This window comes from Xiphophorus maculatus, chromosome 15, assembly GCF_002775205.1.
Source record: "Xiphophorus maculatus strain JP 163 A chromosome 15, X_maculatus-5.0-male, whole genome shotgun sequence".
In the NCBI taxonomy this organism is placed as follows: domain Eukaryota; kingdom Metazoa; phylum Chordata; class Actinopteri; order Cyprinodontiformes; family Poeciliidae; genus Xiphophorus; species Xiphophorus maculatus.
Genome location: NC_036457.1, coordinates 4,806,287 through 4,824,314, shown reverse-complemented (window position 1 = coordinate 4,824,314; position 18,028 = coordinate 4,806,287). Strand labels below are relative to the sequence as shown.

Genomic DNA, 18,028 nt, shown 5'->3' with positions numbered 1-18,028 from the left:
AATGTTAGCTAAAAGACGACTAATTAATGTTAGCTAAAAGACGACTAGCTAATGTTAGCTAAAAGACGACTAATTAATGTTAGCTAAAAGACGACTAGCTAATGTTAGCTAAAAGACGACTAGCTAATGTTAGCTAAAAGACGACTAACACCAGTACAGCACCTTACCCTTGCTAACTAGCAGTCTGTAGGCTACTGGTGTTTATGTTCAAAAGTGGGAAGTACTTGTTACATTCACTTGCGTAACTTTTTAGGAAAAATGTATTTAATAGTTTTACTGCACTGTTCCTTTTTCTTTTACTCGAGTCATGTTATTGTTGCTACGTAGATTCATTTTGCCTCCAGAATAAGCTGATGCTCCCCTGGAGCCGGGCTGGCTGGGTCGGTGTCGATTCCATGGGGTTAGTACTGTCAGCTTGGTACCAAAGTGTCATTTCCGGTCATGTGGGGTCCATCAGGTTGGTACCGTCAGGTCTGTGTCAGTTCCTTTTGGTTATTACGAAAACGAACCCGTTGGGTCGTGTTTGTTTGTGTCAGTACCACCGCGTCCATAGCTCGGGTTGGATATAGGGTCAATACTTTCGGATGGGTACCATCTGGTTGGTTCGGTTCCGTCGGTTCGGTTCCATTCTGTCGGGTTGGTACCATCATGACGGTTCGGTTCCGTCAGGTAGTACCACCAGAACCAGCAGCAGACAGAGAGGCGGATTCGCATTTGCTCTTGCATCAGTTTGTTTTTAATGTTGATTCATCCAGACACAACAAGCTCTCAACTACTACGCCTCCTGTCCGCCAGGGGGCGCTCTCTGAACTCAGGCTTCTGTTTATTGTCATCGGCTCCTCAAAACAAGGCAAGATTAAAAAATGACGATGCAAGTGCAGAACAGCGCCTCCCGCAGGACGAGACGCGTATGGATCCATAACTTAACGCTCGGATGAGTCCTAAACAGGAAGTTACAAAGGCAGCGTATTTACATGTGATGTCTCACTCGGTACAAATTTCAAGTCTGATGTGTTTTTAACGTAGGCAGGCGATCCAGGACCGTCTCCAAGGAGACGGGACTATCAGGGCTCGGATCCCGGAGTCTCCTCGACCTCCTCGGGGGAACCGGGCGGCTCCTCGGCCCGGCCCGACTCCTTCCTGTCCACTTCCTGTTGACCTTTGATCTTTAGGATGAGCTCCTTGATCTCCTCGCGCTTCGTCTTCATCCGTTGCTGGGGGAACCAGTCAGACAAGTTCATGGGCAGGTGGAAGCTGGGGATGGGGTTCTGGAGGGAGGAGCAGAACCGGGATGGATTAGAACCGGGACACAGCAGAACCTCTGGAGGCTATCAGAAACCCAAAGTTATCTTAGAGCCTCCAAAACCTGAAATCTAACATCAACCTGGACATGAATGAATCTGATTTCTATTATTTTACTAAAATCAAGATAATTTTATGTCAGTTTCTGTCTGAAATAAATTATCTATTTATTACGCGATGGATTTACATTAATGGACCTTACCACAGGGGCCGCTTTTCATTGGTTGATGCCCATTCTACGTGGTCACGTGCGCGGCCGTCTCACAAACACCGTTAGCTTCCCGTTAGCTAAGTACAGCATAATGGCAGAACTGATACAACTTCTACACCTTGAAGCCTGTCTGCTACACATTCTTACGTTAGCTAAACAGATCAATATGCAATGTGTCTGTATCTGACATACACTAAAGATTTTATTTTAGCAGAAAAGGCTTTGGACTAAACTGTTACTCGTGTTAGCCACGTTAGCACCAAGTACAGCTAGTCAATCAACCATCGCTGTGTTCAGGGAAGCGCTGATTAATAATCGAGAAATAAATATCAAGCCTGGAAACTTGATATGGTAACGGACTGAATGTTTTGTTTTTAACTTAATCTTTGCTCGTCTTGTGCGGCGCAGGCGGTTGCCACGGTAACAGGTGTGCTTAAACTACAGAGAGAGAGAGAGTAAAAAGGTAGGAGTGGTTTTGAGTTGATCACCTGTTCAGGTTATTTTACCTTTGTTTTCCTTTGCTGTGGCTCATTACAGCCGCTGTAGTTTCTAAACGTTGGACTAATTACCTCGTTCGTTTGTGAGTTTACATCATTCACAACAAACATCAAATAGAACAAATACATTTCATAAAATTTTAACATACAAATGGCTTCTACCGAGGTAATTATGTGAAATTAAATTAATTATATCCCAACTTCAGAAGATTTGCCTTTACCTTTACAGAGCTCTTTGGTTCCTCCTATCGGTCTGTAGCTTCTCATATTGAGGTCAAAGTTCAGATCTACCATAACTGACTGACACCTGCTGGCCTCAGGTTTGCAACCAGCTTGTGACTGAGAAACCAGTAACCTCCTCCCAGATGATGACATGAACTTGTTAGTTCCTCTGTCCATTTAGTAGCTGATATATTGTGAAAATCCGGTAGAAATGATGCACTAATCAGTCATGTTTACATAGAAACAACCAGGCTTTGCTTGTGAGACTTGCGGTCACGTGGGTCGGTTGTGGGCGGAGCTTGGTAAGGTCCATGTATATTTAAAGACAAAGATATTTTTAAATTGTCTAATCTCACGCAATGCTGCAGTACTCCCTCGTTCCCCTAGGGGGCGTCACTCCACGTTGTAGACCTCTGCTTGATTTGGTTCTAGTTTTATCCCCAACTCCAGCCTCAGTCCTCGGAAACCCAAACCCGTATCCCAGCATGCATCTGGGTTATTGATGATCTTGGACCAGAACGGAAATAAAACGGTTTAAATGTGAAAACTCATCTCTAAGGAAAAAAACTAGCTTTGCTTTGGACACTTTTCTCTCATGTGAAGCTGACTTTTAATCCAACTGTCATCTAAATATTGAATAAACTTCTAAAATGTCAGAAGAAAAAACTGAACTGTGTCGGGTGGAAAAGTTCATTTTACATTTTGCTCTGACCTGAAGAGATTAAAAACGGAGGAAGGTAAAAATTAACACGATGCTAGAAGTTCTATGAAATCTCGGCTTCTCCGACTGAACTGGAGCACTCCAAGTTCCCACGGATATCAAACGCAGCCCGAGTGAGGCGGGGCTATTAGCCAATAGGAGAATTCAACTTCCAACCCACAGAGGGCAGCACTGAGACGCCTCAGGCCAAATATTTACACAAGAAATGAAACAAAGATGGAAGCTCTGCGGACAAATTCAGAGTTTATCTGGAAAAGTGGATGTGAGTTAGAAACAAGATGGCGGACGGCTCTGACCTCGAAGAAGCTCTCCACGTACTGCAGGACGTAAACGCCGCAGTCGCTGAAGTTGTCCTGCTGCGGCACGCGGGGGCTGGAGCCCTTCATCACCTCCTTCCCAAAACCCCGCTGCGTCGCTTTCCGCACCTCCCACTCCACCTCCAGGTACCTGGACCAGAACCGGATCAGAACCAGCATCAGAACCAGCATCAGAACCCAATCAGAACCTGAACGCTCCCACTCACTCTCTGAGAGTCTTCACCACGTTGGACCGGGCCGGGCCGCGCAGGGAGTCCATGATGAGGATGCAAGGCCTGAGAGAGCAGACAGGGACCCGTCAGAACAGCAGGGGGCGCTGCTGGTTCTGACGGTTCCGACCCACTCACTGTTTGCAGATGACGGGTTTGGAGGCCAAGCTGGTCTCGGAGGCGCCGGTGTCGTCAGCCGCGTTCCCGTCGTCGCTGCACTCGTCCTGAATCCATCAACACAGCGATTAATCGATTATTAAGGACTAATTGTTATTTTGACGATTAATCGATAATTTGAACGATTCATCGAGTTAAAACCAGAACCGCTCTGGTCTGGTCTGCTGGTCTGGTCGGGGACGAGACGCATATCGGTACCTGGCAGGAGCTCTGGTCGTCAGAGAAGGCGTAGGCGTCATCTCCGTTTCCGGAACCGTAACAGACGCTGATCCGGTGCAGCTCGCCTTCAGACAGCAACAGACGGTTCTGATCCGGTTCAACACCACACAGCAGCAGAACCTCTAGATCCACTTACTGCTGAACTGCAGCTCAGCGTCGGCCCGGCCCGGTCCCAGCGGGTTCTGGCCCGCCTCGTTCGGGTCGCAGTCGGCCTCCTCCGGGACGGCGGGGGACGGTTCCTCGGACGAGCAGTCCAGGCCATCCGGGGACAGCGGCCGGCAGTGGTCCGGGATGTTCTCCTCCAACTGCGGCTCGGCGGGCAACCCAGAGGCCGCGGGCGGGTCCAGGTACATGGGGTTCTTCTCCAGGACCGGGCCGTCCAGGCCCGGGAAGCATATGACCGCCAGGTACCAGTGGGCCCTGAGGAGAAACAGATCCACCTGACCTTTAATCTTATGAGGGAAACGTGGGACTTTCTGCTGCTTCCGTTCACCGAGGCTCAACCACCAGGTGACGATGCTGTAAAACTCATTTCTGTTTGTTCCAGTCAGACTGGGTTCAGGTGCCGGATTGCTAGGTCTCCAGGCCTGTTTTTATATAAATTAGGATTTTAATGAGAAAAAAAGAAAATAGAAGAAATTAAGGAGCAGAAATAAGATGAAAGGTCAGAGGTCAGGGCAACTTACGACTCGTTGATGGGAACAAAGATGAAGTCCTTCTGGAACAGATCCACGTGCCGCGTCCACGTCTTCACCCTGTTGTGCTTCCTCTTCTGGATCCTGAGGAGCCAATCAGAGTTTAGATCAGCGGTGGAACCGACCGGACCGCCTGAAACATGGCGGCCTCAAACATGGCAGCGGCGCTTACGGCAGGTTGACGGTGTCCGGGCCGCTCCGCCGCTCTCGCTGATTCAGCCGCTTGTAGAAAAATGAACTGAACACGTGGATCCTTAGTGCATCTTCTTTTTTTAATCTTTCCAGAACTAAATATCTAAAAAACAGAGAAACATAAATTACCAGAAGTTTTAAATCTGTTTAAATGTAAGGAGAAGCAGAAACGATAAAAACTGACTTTAAATAAAAGTCGATGATGACGTCGTTCAGGAACTCCCCGTCGTTAAGGCAGTGCAGGTCTTCGTTAGTGACGGAGATCCCGCCTTTGGCTGGAGGCGGGGGGTACACCATCAGCCTGGGGGGCAGACGCCAGCAGGTTAATGGCAGTTAGCTCAGCCGGCCGGCAGGGGGCAGCAGAGACACTCACTTCATGACCGGCCCAGAGAAGGTCGGCTGCAGGTCTGTCATTTCCTCGTCTTCGTCGAAGAACGCGCCGCTCTGCTGGCGAGTCGCCATCCGCGTGCGAGTCGACATCCCGCCAGCAGGGGGTGCTTTGGGGGGCGACTGCTCCAGCTTCACCTGGGGGGGCCAACACCAACCACCGGTTCAGACAAACCCGATAGAGCCAGAACCACATCAAATCAGATCCATTCCAGTTAGAGGTCACAATAGATAAACCAGTAGACACAAAGCTAATGGCGCTAAAGCTAATGCTAACCTAAATGAAGCTCATCCTGTTTAGTTTAATGATCAGAAATGAGACTTAATCACAAATATTGACCCAAAAACCCAGAAGGACAGAGAGAAGAACCAAGGTTCCCTAAACAGGGACGCAAAGCAAAAATTAGACCAACAGGAAATAGTTAGCTAAAGAGAATTAAAACAAGAATATGTTAAAATGAGCTGCATGTGGATTGGTAACAAACTGAATTATCCAGAAAACACAAAGCTAAAGTTGCTAAGCTAACATCAATGAAACTAAATAATCCAAATTTAAGTGAGACAAGCTCAAGTAAAATAATCTAATGTGCCAAAATTGGAACATTTTACATCATATTTATGTAGTTACTTATGATGAAATTAAGCCAATTAATTATTTTGGCTATAAATCAAACAAAGAGCGTCTGGATGATCCGAGTTTCTGCTTCAAACAGCTTCCTGTTTGGATTGGAAATGTCAACCAGTTTCTGATTTTCCGTTGGTCAGTGAACGCACCTTGTCGACCTTCTGGCTGGACGCCTTGTTGTAGTTGACCAGGCGGATGTTGGCCTCGTCGAAGGTCAGCTTTGTGGGGAAGCTGCTGAGTTTGTTGTTGTGGCCGATGACGGTCAGGATGTCCTCCAGGATCATCTGCTCCTTCATCACCAGGCCGTTCTCGAAGATCAGCACGATGTACTTCTCATCTACGTCTGAGGAAACAAAACCTCACATCCATTTTCGTCCCGATTCTTATCCACTCAGACGCTAGCCACATTAAGCGCTAAAATAATAGACTAGAAACCCTGAGAAATGTCAACAGAGGATTAATTCTACTTGCACGAGTCGTTTCTGACAGAAGTTTTAGTTTCAACGTTCCAGTTCTGACCCGGATCAGACACAGGAAGCTATCTGGACTCACGCTCTGCGGCACAGTCGTACCACTGGCCCCCCTGCTCCTGCGACATGTTGAGCTGCGAGCGCAGGCGCACACATTCGTCCGCGGTCGTCTGGAAAAACAGAACAGGAAGCTTCCGGACGCTGCACCACTCGCAGCTGATCAGCTCCGACGTCTGCAGGTAAAAGTCTTCCACAGTACCGGGCTCCGCACCTGGAGAGACAGCAGGAAACCTGAGGTCAACCCGAGGTCAACCCGAGATTAATCCGGGGTCAACCCGAGATTAACCCGAGGTCAACCCGAGGTCAACCCGAGGTTAACCCGAAGTCAACCTGAGGTCAACCTGATTTCATCTGGATTTAAATAATCTCTGGTATTAACCAATCAGCAGGTATCCTGCCTGCTGCAGCCAGCCAATCACAGCTGCTCCTTACCTTCAGCTTCCACCTGGATGCCGTCCACAGAAAACTGGAAAACAGCAAAAAAAATGTAATTAATCTTTTATGTTCCACTTTGATCTGAGCTGCAGTAATCAGAATATTAAATCAGTTCAATAAAACAACATTTTAACAGAAATGCACGACTCATAAAAAGTTTGTTCATTTCTGTAAACTCAGTTCAGGTTTTCAGGTTTTCATGAATCCATGCATCAATGCGGCGCAGCACGGAGGAGCCCGGCCCGAGGTTCTGCTGAGGTTCTGGAAGTTGCTTCGGTAACAGAACTTCAGGTTAGCTGCGTCGGCGGTTCTGGTGTCTCTGATGCTCCGAAATTTAGTGACTTTTCAACAAAAACGCAGCCAGCGCAAACCCAGCAACGTCTGACAAATATAGCAACTTTTTTTGACAAAAACAGCAACGAGCTGTAAATTCAATGACTAGACTGGGAACCATTCGGACTCACGATGACGGGCTTCGTCACCATCCGCCTCAGACTCCCGATCCGAACGCTGCGGCACTCCAGGATGATGCTGTCACACTTGGTATGCGCCATTTTGGGCTTCTTCCTCCTCGGCGTCAGAGACTCGGCTGGAGGCTGATTCCCAAACTGGGAAACAGGAGAAGAAGAGAAGGTTTGATTCCCAGTTAGATCCCGGGGATTTTCCCAGTAAACTCCCGTTCTCACCTGGTCCTTCATCTGGGCTCGGTGTGGGATCGTGATCTTTGTGTTGACGTCCTCGAAGAAGTCAGCGTTCAGCTCCTCCTGCTCGGCGGTGCTCTTCACCGCCGCCTCCACTCGGCCTCCGGAGGGCGCCGGAGAGGAGTGGGCGGAGTCAGCGGGTCGAGGCGAGACGTTGTCCAATCGGTTCACGCTTCCGGTGCTGCCTGTCTCCGCCTCCTCCTCGTCGCTGGACAGGACGACTGCAGAAGAAGAACGCAAGTTAGCCTGGCAGCGTCGGAAAACCGCGAGCTTCCCGGATCGTGATTCCCGTCGCTCACTGGGGTCGTTGAGCTCCGGCGGCTGCCCCGCCGCCGCCCGCTTCCCTTTGGCTCCGCAGCAGCCCGACGTCCCGGCTAGAAGCGGGATCCTGCCGTTGCTCAGCGGCGCCGCCCTGCTGGCCGAGATGCGCACCGGCATGGCAGCGCCGGGTTTGTAGAAGTTCTGCTGGATCCCGACGGGTCCGGCGGGGTCCTTGGACCGGATGGCGGGGCGCGGGGCGGGGGAGGACGGGGCGGGCCGCGGCCCCGCCAGAGGTCGCAGGGTCGGGGAGCCCGGGGGCGGAGCCAGAGACTCGCTGCTGCCGCAGGTCAAGCAGCTGCTGCCGAGCTCACTGGGCTGGCGACACTTCAGGCACACGGAGTGGTAGACGGCGGGCCGACCCGGCTGCACAAGACACGGGCAGAAAGTTTCACATCTTTTTAGTTCTCATTTCCATGGAGAAAAAAAATTTTAAAGCAGAAAAATCAAAGTATTGGCCCCTCTGTACCGGAAGAATCGTCTGTTTTCTCAACAGAAGAAAACATTTGATTACAAATAATTATGTTGCTTATTTTTAACTTTTTATTTAAACTGAAGTGATTATTTACTTGTTGGATCAAATATGTTAATTATTACATTTTAAATGAAATAAAGTTAAATCAGACTTTTGACAATGATTGAAGGGAATTTAAAGCAAAGCTGATTAATGGATTAATTTCAGTTGTTTTAGTAACTGGTTAATCATTAATTAATGGATTTGTTTATTCATACCTTTAATATTGTAAACACTAAAAAACTCTTATTGGCAGAAAACTGATTGATCAAAAACTCAGTTACTAATGGAATGATTTGTTTGTTTGCATCTTATGTATTTCTAATATTGTGATTAAATAAATAATCTGAAAAATGTGCCAATTTTTTATCCAACTAACTGTTCCAGCCCGAAACTATGAAATAAGTATGATTTTAATTTTGGTTTTAATTTTGAACCCTCTGAAGAATGACTCGGGTTACAATCAATGTGTTTTTATGCTACTTTTGTCATTTTGATTCGAAATAAGATTTTGTATACTTTCTACTGTGTTTTATTTCACAAAATAACTTTTTCATGTTTGAAATATTTTCATTTTTCACTTTTTAAAACAGTTTTAGAGCGATTTGTAGTACATTTTTAATACGAAATGATAACAATAGCAGTTTTACAACAGCAATGATGAAATGTCAATAACGGACAATGTCAACATCCACTATGTGTGTGTGTGTGTGTGTGTAATTTTTCATCATTTGTGAACAGAATCCTAAGATATTGAAATCCTCCACTTGGGGCAGAACCCCCACCCCGACCCGGAGAAGCTAATTTATTTATGCATTTATTTATATAGCTATGAATTTTTATTTTATTTATTGCGATAATAAAAGAAAGAACCTTGAACACAACGATCAACAGGTTTTGCATGTCATTCAACACATTTTCTCTTGGTGAGACTTGGGACTCGGAGTGTTTGGTTCACAAAACAATGTTTTAGTCACAGCTGGTAAGAAACAAAGATTCCCATTAAACTCCACAGGAAATGCATTCGGGTCATTTTGGACCCACTTATGGAAGAATAGGGTAGTGATATAAAACAGGCTATTTCTAAAAATGTATAAAAGGCCAATTAAAAATTTTAATTGCATGATATCAGTAACATATTTTTTGAGGAATACCTGGAATATGAAGTGATGAAAACTTTTCATTACAAAGATTTTGCAAAAAGACGACCTGACCGGGTCCAATAGGAACCACTTACACATCAGAGGGTTAAAACAATAATAATAAAATAAATCTTTTCTTAGGTTGTTGACAGACTAGAGGAAACAATATTCCACATTTTCATGTTTAAATATCAAAAGACAAAAACGATTAAAACCGAGTCGGACCTGGAGTGTGTGTGTGTGTGTGTGTTTCCTGTTGTGTGTCTCAGCTATGAATTGTGGGAAACGCGGCGCGGCCTCTCTCACCTCGGGGGCTTGGAGCTGCGGAGAGAAGCCGACGTCCTCCAGCGGTTTCCTCCTCTGCTGGGCGCGCCGCTTGATGCTCAGCGTTTCTTCTTCTGCAACAGTTAGAACAGGCAGATCAGCTGACCGTCGCCATGACGACCAGGACTCATTCTGACAGCAGCTCCGGTCGTTACAGAAACACATGAAATATTTAAATGCAGAAACTATCATAATGTTGGAGCTTTAACTGTGAAAATAATTCATTTTTATATTTCTGGTGGAACATGACTGGATCAAACGGATCCAACATCTGATTGGTCAACCTCAGACCAATCACTGTCAACTAGAGCAGAGTTGGCCCCGCCCACTGACCTGACTCAAATTAATCATTAATAACTTAGAATCGATCAAGTCTGTAAATATAAAATAAATATCATTATTAAAACAAAATAATTTTAAAAAACAACATTTGAGAATTAATTTTTATTTTCTGCTATCTGTGAAATCAACTGGTGCTTCTGGGCGGGGCTAACTCTATGGTATAGTCAAAGCAAAAGTCAGAAATTATTTGTTTTCCAGGCACAAAGTGATTTTTCCTATCACAGTCAGTAACTATGCTACCTTCAGTTGTTTTAAAAATGTTATTAATATCAAATATAACTTAAAAGAAATTTGACTTTCTGACTTAACACCTTGAAATTGTTCCTCTGTCTCTTTAAGAACTCCTGCTCTGAAGCTCCGCCTCCAGGAAGTTGTCCCAACATGGCTCCTCTATTAACCCTTTAATGGTTTTACTTGCAGCAGCTAATATAATGAGCTCAGCAGTTTGCTAATTGCTGCTAGCTAGTCTGAAGGAGCTGAGTGGGGGTGGAGAAGTTGCACCTTGAAGGCGGGGCTACATCCACCCAGACGTTTAACAGCTGAACGGTTGCCATGGAGACTAAAGGATTTCTCTAACATGAAAGAATCAAAGCAACACTGCAGGTTTGTTTCTGATGAAGCTAGATCAGAAACCAGCCGTAGCCAGTTCTAGCTAACGCCGACTCTCTACTTGATGCTTGTTTCCATGGTAACGTGAAGCAGAGGAGCAGGACTCTACCTGGAGACTCTGGACAGGTGAGGACGATGCTGTCCACTTCCACGGCCGGCTGTGTGGACGAGAAGTTGTTTCTGTGGGACAGGAGGGACAACAGAGAGTCTCTAGCGACGTCCACATGAGGAGGCAGAAGCGTGCGCGTGAGGACTGCTGACCTTTGACCCGGCTTCCTGCCCACCGACGGCACCTGGGCGTGCTGAAAGTGGCGGCCCTGCAGGACGATCCCTGGAGGAAGAGCCGAGGTGAAGATCAGGTTCAGGTCGGTTCTGGTGGAGGACGGCGTCGGTACCGGCAGCGCCACGTCGCTATGGGGCAGAGAGTGTACCAGAACCAAGATTTAATCAGGACCAGAACCAAAATTAGGATCAGGACCAAGATTAGGATCAGGACCAGGACCAGAACTGGCTGGACAAATCAGAAACCAACCAGAACCAGCATCTGCAGAGAATAATGAAGGCCCACTGCTGTTTGGACCGCCTTTCCGGCCAGCCTTCCATCAGAACCAGCAGAGTTCAACCAGGTCACAAGAGCCTGGACTCTACCCAGTTAACCCAGTTCTCATTCTGATCCATTTTCCAGTTTAACTTTCAAGATTTTCCCAGATTTTCAGCTCAGCGTGATGAAGGTTCTGGTCCGGTGGGACTTTCAGAACTTTCTGGGTTTAACCAGTTTCTCAGAGGTTCTGACAGCTTCCTGTTTTCTGTCCAATCAGAGAGACATGTTTGAGGCTACTGCTAATTTCCTCCAGACCTTTCCATTGCCAGTTGTTCTTTCATTTCTTCCTTCAGTTTATTCAGTTTGGTCATTGCTACTCTAAATGCACCTTTCGGTGCTGTATTTGTTGGAATAAACTTACAACATTCGTTGCCAAAAATTTTGCAAACTCCGCCCATTTTGGCCATGAGTCAATCTAATGCTTGTCTATTTTGTCTTGTCATCCTACTTGTTTCATGAAGTTGTTCTCCCAGGGCCATAAATCCTTCAATAGTAAAGTTTATCATTCGCTGTTGGTTGTAATAAATATAGTTAATCCGTTCAATATTTTTAATAATTCCGATCATGGGTATGATTGCCTCAAATCCTGCAGCGACTTCGTGTCGTTCTTTGAATTCATTATTAATTCCTCTTGGTTGACCTATAAGAGCCAAATATACTCCTTCATTTAATCCATAATCCCCCAGGCTTCTACAAAGCCTTGTTTTATTGCGGTGCGTTCCTACTATGTCTGCGACTCCTTCATACACTAAGGTTATTGGTACTTTCATTCAAACAAGGGTGCAAAGGCCTACCCATCTTAGGGGCAATGTGTTGATTAAAATGTCATCACCACACATCCAGTAGCTGTCTGCCACCGGATATGTCTGATCACCTAGAAAAAATAGTGGGGGAACCTAGCTAGCAAAAGAGCTAATTAGTTAGCTAGCTTAGCACCTTATTTATTTTTTTGTTTCATTTAAATCTGTTTAATGCTTTTTCTTATTATATGTTTATAACTTCTTGCTCTCAGCACCGAGTCGTTTCTGGCTCAAAGCTGCTTTATAAATGAAACTGTTTTGACTGTCATGGCTGATGGTTCTGTACTACAGGACACCGTCAAAAGCTAGCAAGCTGGTGTAACCCAGGTTGAAATAGCCTCTTCATAAAAATAATAGTAAATTAGATAAATAGGAAATAAATAAATAAATAGGAGAATAAATAGGGAATTAATCGATCTTAAAATTGTTAAAAAAAATATATATATATATATATATATAATATATATATATATATATATATACATAAAAAGAGCAACAATTAGAGACATTAAAATTGCTGTATTTTGATTTTTTGATATTTTAATCGATTAGAGAAACTGTATAGACCAGTTTTGCTTTGTCAGCGAACTCTCTTATTCTGAAGGGTTACATTTATGTGTAATCCATGTGACTAAATTCAGCCAATCGGGTTGCTGCGCTCTCTGACGTGAGAGAGAGAAGAAGCAGAGAGCGCAGAAGCAAACGGGATTGTGCTGGAAAAAAAGAAAAAGAGAGACAGATAACAGAAATTGACTACTCGTAGCTGACTTGCTGTCTAAGACGAGTTTTTGTTTTGTTTTGTCTTATTTCTTGAGAATGAGCTTTTCGCATTATTTTTTTTCCTCACCCTGACTGTTCGGGATCATCTTTTGTGTGTTGCGGAACTGGACTTGGTGAGTTGGAAGTGTATTTTGTTCCTTTGTTGTTGTTTTTTTAGATAATGTAAACATTTATTTAATTTAAATGGAAAGCTGAAGCGGAGGCGTTGGCTGTTGCTCTTGGTGCTAACAGCAAGCCAACTGAAAGTCAGCAGGAGTAACAGCTGATCCGCTGAAGCTAACAGCCGCTCTTGTCAACAGAAATTTAACGGCTTATCAGCAGAGGAGCTAACTGTTGCTAACTGTCGCTCTTTGTTGGCAACAGGCTTTTTTTGTTGTTTTTTTATTTTTTTACGTTCGACTGGGATTTGGACTAAGGAGTCTCGGATCATCACTGAATTGGATCTTCCTAAGGAGCCAACCCGGGAGCTTAATGACCATCCAGTAGGAGCTACGCCTTCTGCTGGACATTGCCAACCCCGCAACTTGGTATGACCTGCCTATGTTGTTGTGCGCATTAGCAGTGGGTCACTGAAACAGAATTAACTGTTGGATCATCGGAGGAAACAAGACATCAAATCTGAAGCACAGTTTGACCTGTCCTTGCTGAAATTGTTCTGCTGTGTTGTTGTTTTGCTGTTATTGTTTTTTTTTTTACTCCTTAAGGGAAACACCAAAGAACTAAAATAGATTAAACAGATTAGAACCAACTGTAAATTAAAACAGATAAATAGTATTAACTAGAACTTAAATAGAACTATAACCTAGGTAAAATAAATAGTATCCTTAATTTAGATTTATAAAATATTCTGAAAGAAACTGGAAACTATTTTTTTCTGGAATTTGTGTCATTTTGTGTTAATTGTGTAACATTGTTGTTGTTTATTCTTTTATTGTTCTTTCAACAAATAATAAGCCGGCTGTTTTTCAACTTAATTTTTTGGGTCTGTGGTCATTAATTCAAAATACACTTCTCACTACTCCAGTAGCCGAACCTAGCTCTGGTTTTATTACGAGTTCATTAACTGTAAACACATAGTGAGTGTTACACTATCACGGGTATATTAGCAGCTAGTTAGCGTTAGCCTCAACTGGCTTGAAGATATGAGTGCAACTCAAACTTTTGCCCCAGAGAAAAATCCCACAAAAGACAAACAAAAAACAAAAACCTGCAGCAACAAGACGAGAGTTTAAATGTCAGAAATGTGATTCATGTATTTAAGCCCAACTTACACTTTTTAAAATTGATTTAAGACATTTTAAGGCCATAATTTCTTGCTAACGCTGTTAGCACGTCTTATGGTGATAAGACTTTCAGATTTCTTCTTCAGTCAGAGGCCTCTTCGGGTTTGATGCAACAGTGACTGCTACTGGAGATCTTTCCTGCCCACAGCATCACTTTCTGCATCGACTCTTTGAAGACACTTTGATAAGTTAAAACAATATTTATAATAGTTTATTGATAATCTGTCCTGAAACAACAAACCAGTGCAACCAGTTAGACCAGTACTGTTGAAGAAGCAGAACTGGGCCGTACCTGAACCTCCGGGGGGTCAGCCGGGTCAGGGACCGCATGTGGCTGCTGGGTCGGTTTCCGCACGTCCTCAGCGGGTCGGGAGAACTGTAGTGCTTTAACGAAGGAGACTAGAGAAGAACAAAGCAGCATCAGAACCAGAACTGGGTCGGAACCGGGCCAGAACCGGGAGAAGTTACCTTCTTCTCCTCCGGGGGGCTCAGCTGCTGCCGCTCCATCTCCTCCTCGCTCACCGCGCTCGCCCTGCAGAGAAGAGAGTCCAGAACTGTCAGCCATGATGACCTTTGACCTGTCTGCAGTGTGGCGGTTTGAGGAGAAAGGCTTGATTGTACAATCATGATGACCTTTATTCATGTCAAACCTGAAGGTAAATAAAACCCAGAAAATTTTGGTCCGATTTCACTTCAAACAGGTGTATGTCAACTTCTGACCTTTACTGTATTTCATCCCTGATTGCCTTAATTATTGTTTCTCAGATTTAAATAAAAAATTCTGTGATAACTTTATTTTGTGATGTTGTTAAAGACTCACTTATTAGTTACAGTTTCTGCTGGGCTCAGTACGGTGGCCCACAGGTTCAAATGAAAAGCAAACTCCAAAACACACAAAACTAACGCAACAGAAAAACGCTGTCGCAAAAAAACTAGCATTAAAAGCAACAAACTGATGTCAGTCCTCCAGACCACTAGGGGAAGTCGACCAGCAGATTATCCAGCACCAAACGCTCAGTAAAGACAGGAAGTTCAGAAGAAAGTTGGGTGGAAGAAAGAAAAAGTGCATCCCACTTGCTTTTTTAGCATGCAGTTATTTAATATAACAGAGTAATTCCAGACTCCCTCTAGTGGTCAGGAGGACTTCAGTTTAGTGAAGCCAGTTTGCAGATTTTCCCCTTAGTATATAATTTTTTTGCTTTGTAGCATTTTTACGTAGGTTTTATTTATCTGTGTTGAGTTTTCAAAACATTTTTCATCACATATTCTAATATAATGGAAGCTAACAGAGGCTAATGGAAGCTAACAGAGGCTAATGAAGGTGGCGGTGACAGGAACGAGAGCAGCATCGCCTTGGCGAAGTGATCGGATAAAAAGTGAGAGCAGAGCTGCTTACTGGTGTCGGGTTTCCGCCTCGGCGTCACCAGGAAGCGAGAAGCTCCAGCTGCTCTTGAAGCCTCCATCTCTCCTGCTCTCAGATCTATTCAGGGCTTAGACAGTAAAACCAGAACCGGGTCAGAACAAGAACAACAGCAGAACTCAAACCAGAACCGGGTCAGGACACAAGCATCACATGAGCCGAACCGGACCGGACCGGTTCCAACTGCACAGACTGGGGGACGAGTCAGACCCGACTGGGAGAAAGTCTGGACCCTGAAGAATCGACTACCGAAACCAGACGGATCCGACCGAGAGCCGCTCCACACGCTGCAACGATCATTTTACTAGTCAATTAACTGATCAACTATTATGATGATTAATCAGTAATTCTGATGATTAACCGATTAATTGGATTAAAAAAGGCCCTTTCTACGGATTTTTCATTTAACCACTAAAGCCTTTTTAATACAATATTTGAAATGCATCCAACTGGCAAATAATTAAATTCACTTTTTAAAATATAAAAGAAACCATTTATTACCTAAAATGGTAAATCTGAACCAGGTGAAGCTAAAACTACAACTTGAGTTTTGAGTAAAACAGATTTACAGAGAAGGCTGATTTTATATTAAAAGCTAAATTTTTGTACAGTTTTGGCTTCCTTACTGCTCAGAATGTGTTTTTATTCAGCCAATTGCCTTGTTGAGTTTGTGTAATCCAGTTAATGATTAATCAGTTGGTAACATTAATTGACTGTTATTTCAAATATTGATTAATTGTGATTAATTTGATTAATCGATTCAGTCCTACATGGAACCAGACGGACGTGGATTACAGTTATTTGGTTATTTTTACATCATTGCTACTGTTTTATTGCAGCGTTTTCTTAATGAATTAGTTTTCTATTGTTTTCATTTTTTCCTCTTGTTGCTTCTTTCTGGCTGAGGAACCGTTAACCTGAAACACCAGCTGCACCACAACACTCCCACTTCCTGTTTCCTGGCTCTGAAGCAGCTGATTGGACGCCTCTGCTGAGTCTGGGTCAAACAGGAGGTAATCCACAGAACCAACCTGGCTGCAGGTAAACTGGTTCTGGATCAGGTCCACACATCCAGAACCAGAACACTGGACCCAAACAGGCTCAAGCTGCAGCTCCACAGACAGACAGCCCCAATGTAGACAAGATGATGGAGTAAAATGTTAAACCAGTTGAACTCCTGAATACCTGAATCTAAAACAGACTTATGATAAAAACAAACCAACTAGCTGGTTGCCATCTAAAGGTTTTATGTTGACATAAAAATTATCAGGATTTTTTATTCCCCCCCCATTTCAAATTCTACTGCAAAAAGTATTTTATCTAGTTTTTAGTGCAAATATCTCAGTACACTTGAATTAGGAGTAAACTAATCTACAACTTTTCAGCAAGGAAATGTTATTCTACTTGTAACCAAGTTAGCAATAACTGATAAAAGATATTTGCCCCATACACACACACACACACACATATATATATATTTATATATACACAGTATATCCCTTTTGTGCGACCTCCTTTAATATTTTTATTGATTTTGTATAATATCTAATTTGAAGGAATCCCCTTTCTATTTACATTTTATCTCATTTTAAGAGTTTATACCTGATTTTAGTAAATAGTAATAGTAACTACAATAATAGTAACAGTGAAAATCCTAATAATATCTCATGTGTTTGGATTTATTATCCTGTGCAGGTTAGGTTTCCTCTGAATTCACACCAATCCTGCTTCTGTTTACATGTTTTCCTCTCAGATCTACAGCTAGCCTGTTAGCATCTTCGTTAGCACCAGTTAGCATTCTGTTAGTGAACTCTGGCCAATCAGAGGTTGTTTATCTGTTTGTTTGTTTATTGTTTACTTGTTTGCGCCTCCATCTGCGGTGAGCCAGCCAGCTCTGGGGCTAACAGCCTCCCCTCCCACCCACAGGAAGGCCCGGCTATGCTGCAGCTACATCCAGCTAACAGCAGCGCTAACGGGGATAGCTGCAGCCCCCAGAACAGAGCCGATTCCGGTCACAAACAACCGATCCCTAACCTTAGCCGATCCCCCAGCCGGTCCAGACCTGAACATTCGGCCCTCCCTGCCCCCCGGCCGGGCAGAGGATGATGGGGAGAAGCAGCATGGAGCCAGCCGGAGTCCCGGTGGCTGAGTGCGGGTGAAGCAGCTGCAGCGGTCCGGTCCGGTCCGGTGTCCGGTGCGGAGTGTCACCGCTTACCTTCGAGGAAGAAGCTTCTGTTGTGGGCCATGTTCATGCCCCGACCCGCTTCATGTTCCGATGATGCTCATTAATGGCTGGAAACAGAAGTGCGGCCGTTTAAAGCTTCTCGGCTCCACAAATACACACCATGCCGGAAGTTGAAAGTGAGGGCTTCACAATAAAAGCTCCAACACTCCGATCCAGTAGAAGCTGAATGAAACCAGAACGTACTGCAGGTTTATCCCCAATGTAACCATA

The 18,028-nt window shown here is 44.4% G+C and overlaps 1 protein-coding gene and 1 long non-coding RNA gene across 2 annotated transcripts; one reads left to right on the top strand and one right to left on the bottom strand.

Moving 5' to 3' along the window:
- Positions 1 to 713: 713 nt before the first annotated feature.
- senp6 (SUMO1/sentrin specific peptidase 6) lies at positions 714 to 17,936 on the bottom strand. The gene is made up of 23 exons (XM_023347973.1): positions 17,789 to 17,936; positions 15,550 to 15,643; positions 14,622 to 14,685; positions 14,446 to 14,552; positions 10,951 to 11,100; positions 10,799 to 10,869; positions 9,721 to 9,812; positions 7,740 to 8,124; positions 7,426 to 7,661; positions 7,204 to 7,347; positions 6,737 to 6,770; positions 6,327 to 6,515; positions 5,924 to 6,117; positions 5,136 to 5,287; positions 4,947 to 5,063; positions 4,743 to 4,865; positions 4,562 to 4,654; positions 4,012 to 4,295; positions 3,855 to 3,940; positions 3,618 to 3,703; positions 3,477 to 3,545; positions 3,250 to 3,400; positions 714 to 1,268 (listed from the first exon to the last, which is right to left on the bottom strand). Exons 1-23 carry the CDS (start codon positions 17,823 to 17,825, stop codon positions 1,065 to 1,067), a joined length of 3,162 nt encoding a protein of 1,053 aa, XP_023203741.1. The 5' UTR covers positions 17,826 to 17,936; the 3' UTR covers positions 714 to 1,064.
- LOC111611390 lies at positions 12,662 to 13,844 on the top strand. The gene is made up of 2 exons (XR_002754035.1): positions 12,662 to 12,983; positions 13,234 to 13,844. It is a non-coding gene; the product is annotated as an uncharacterized LOC111611390 (long non-coding RNA).
- Positions 17,937 to 18,028: the final 92 nt, after the last annotated feature.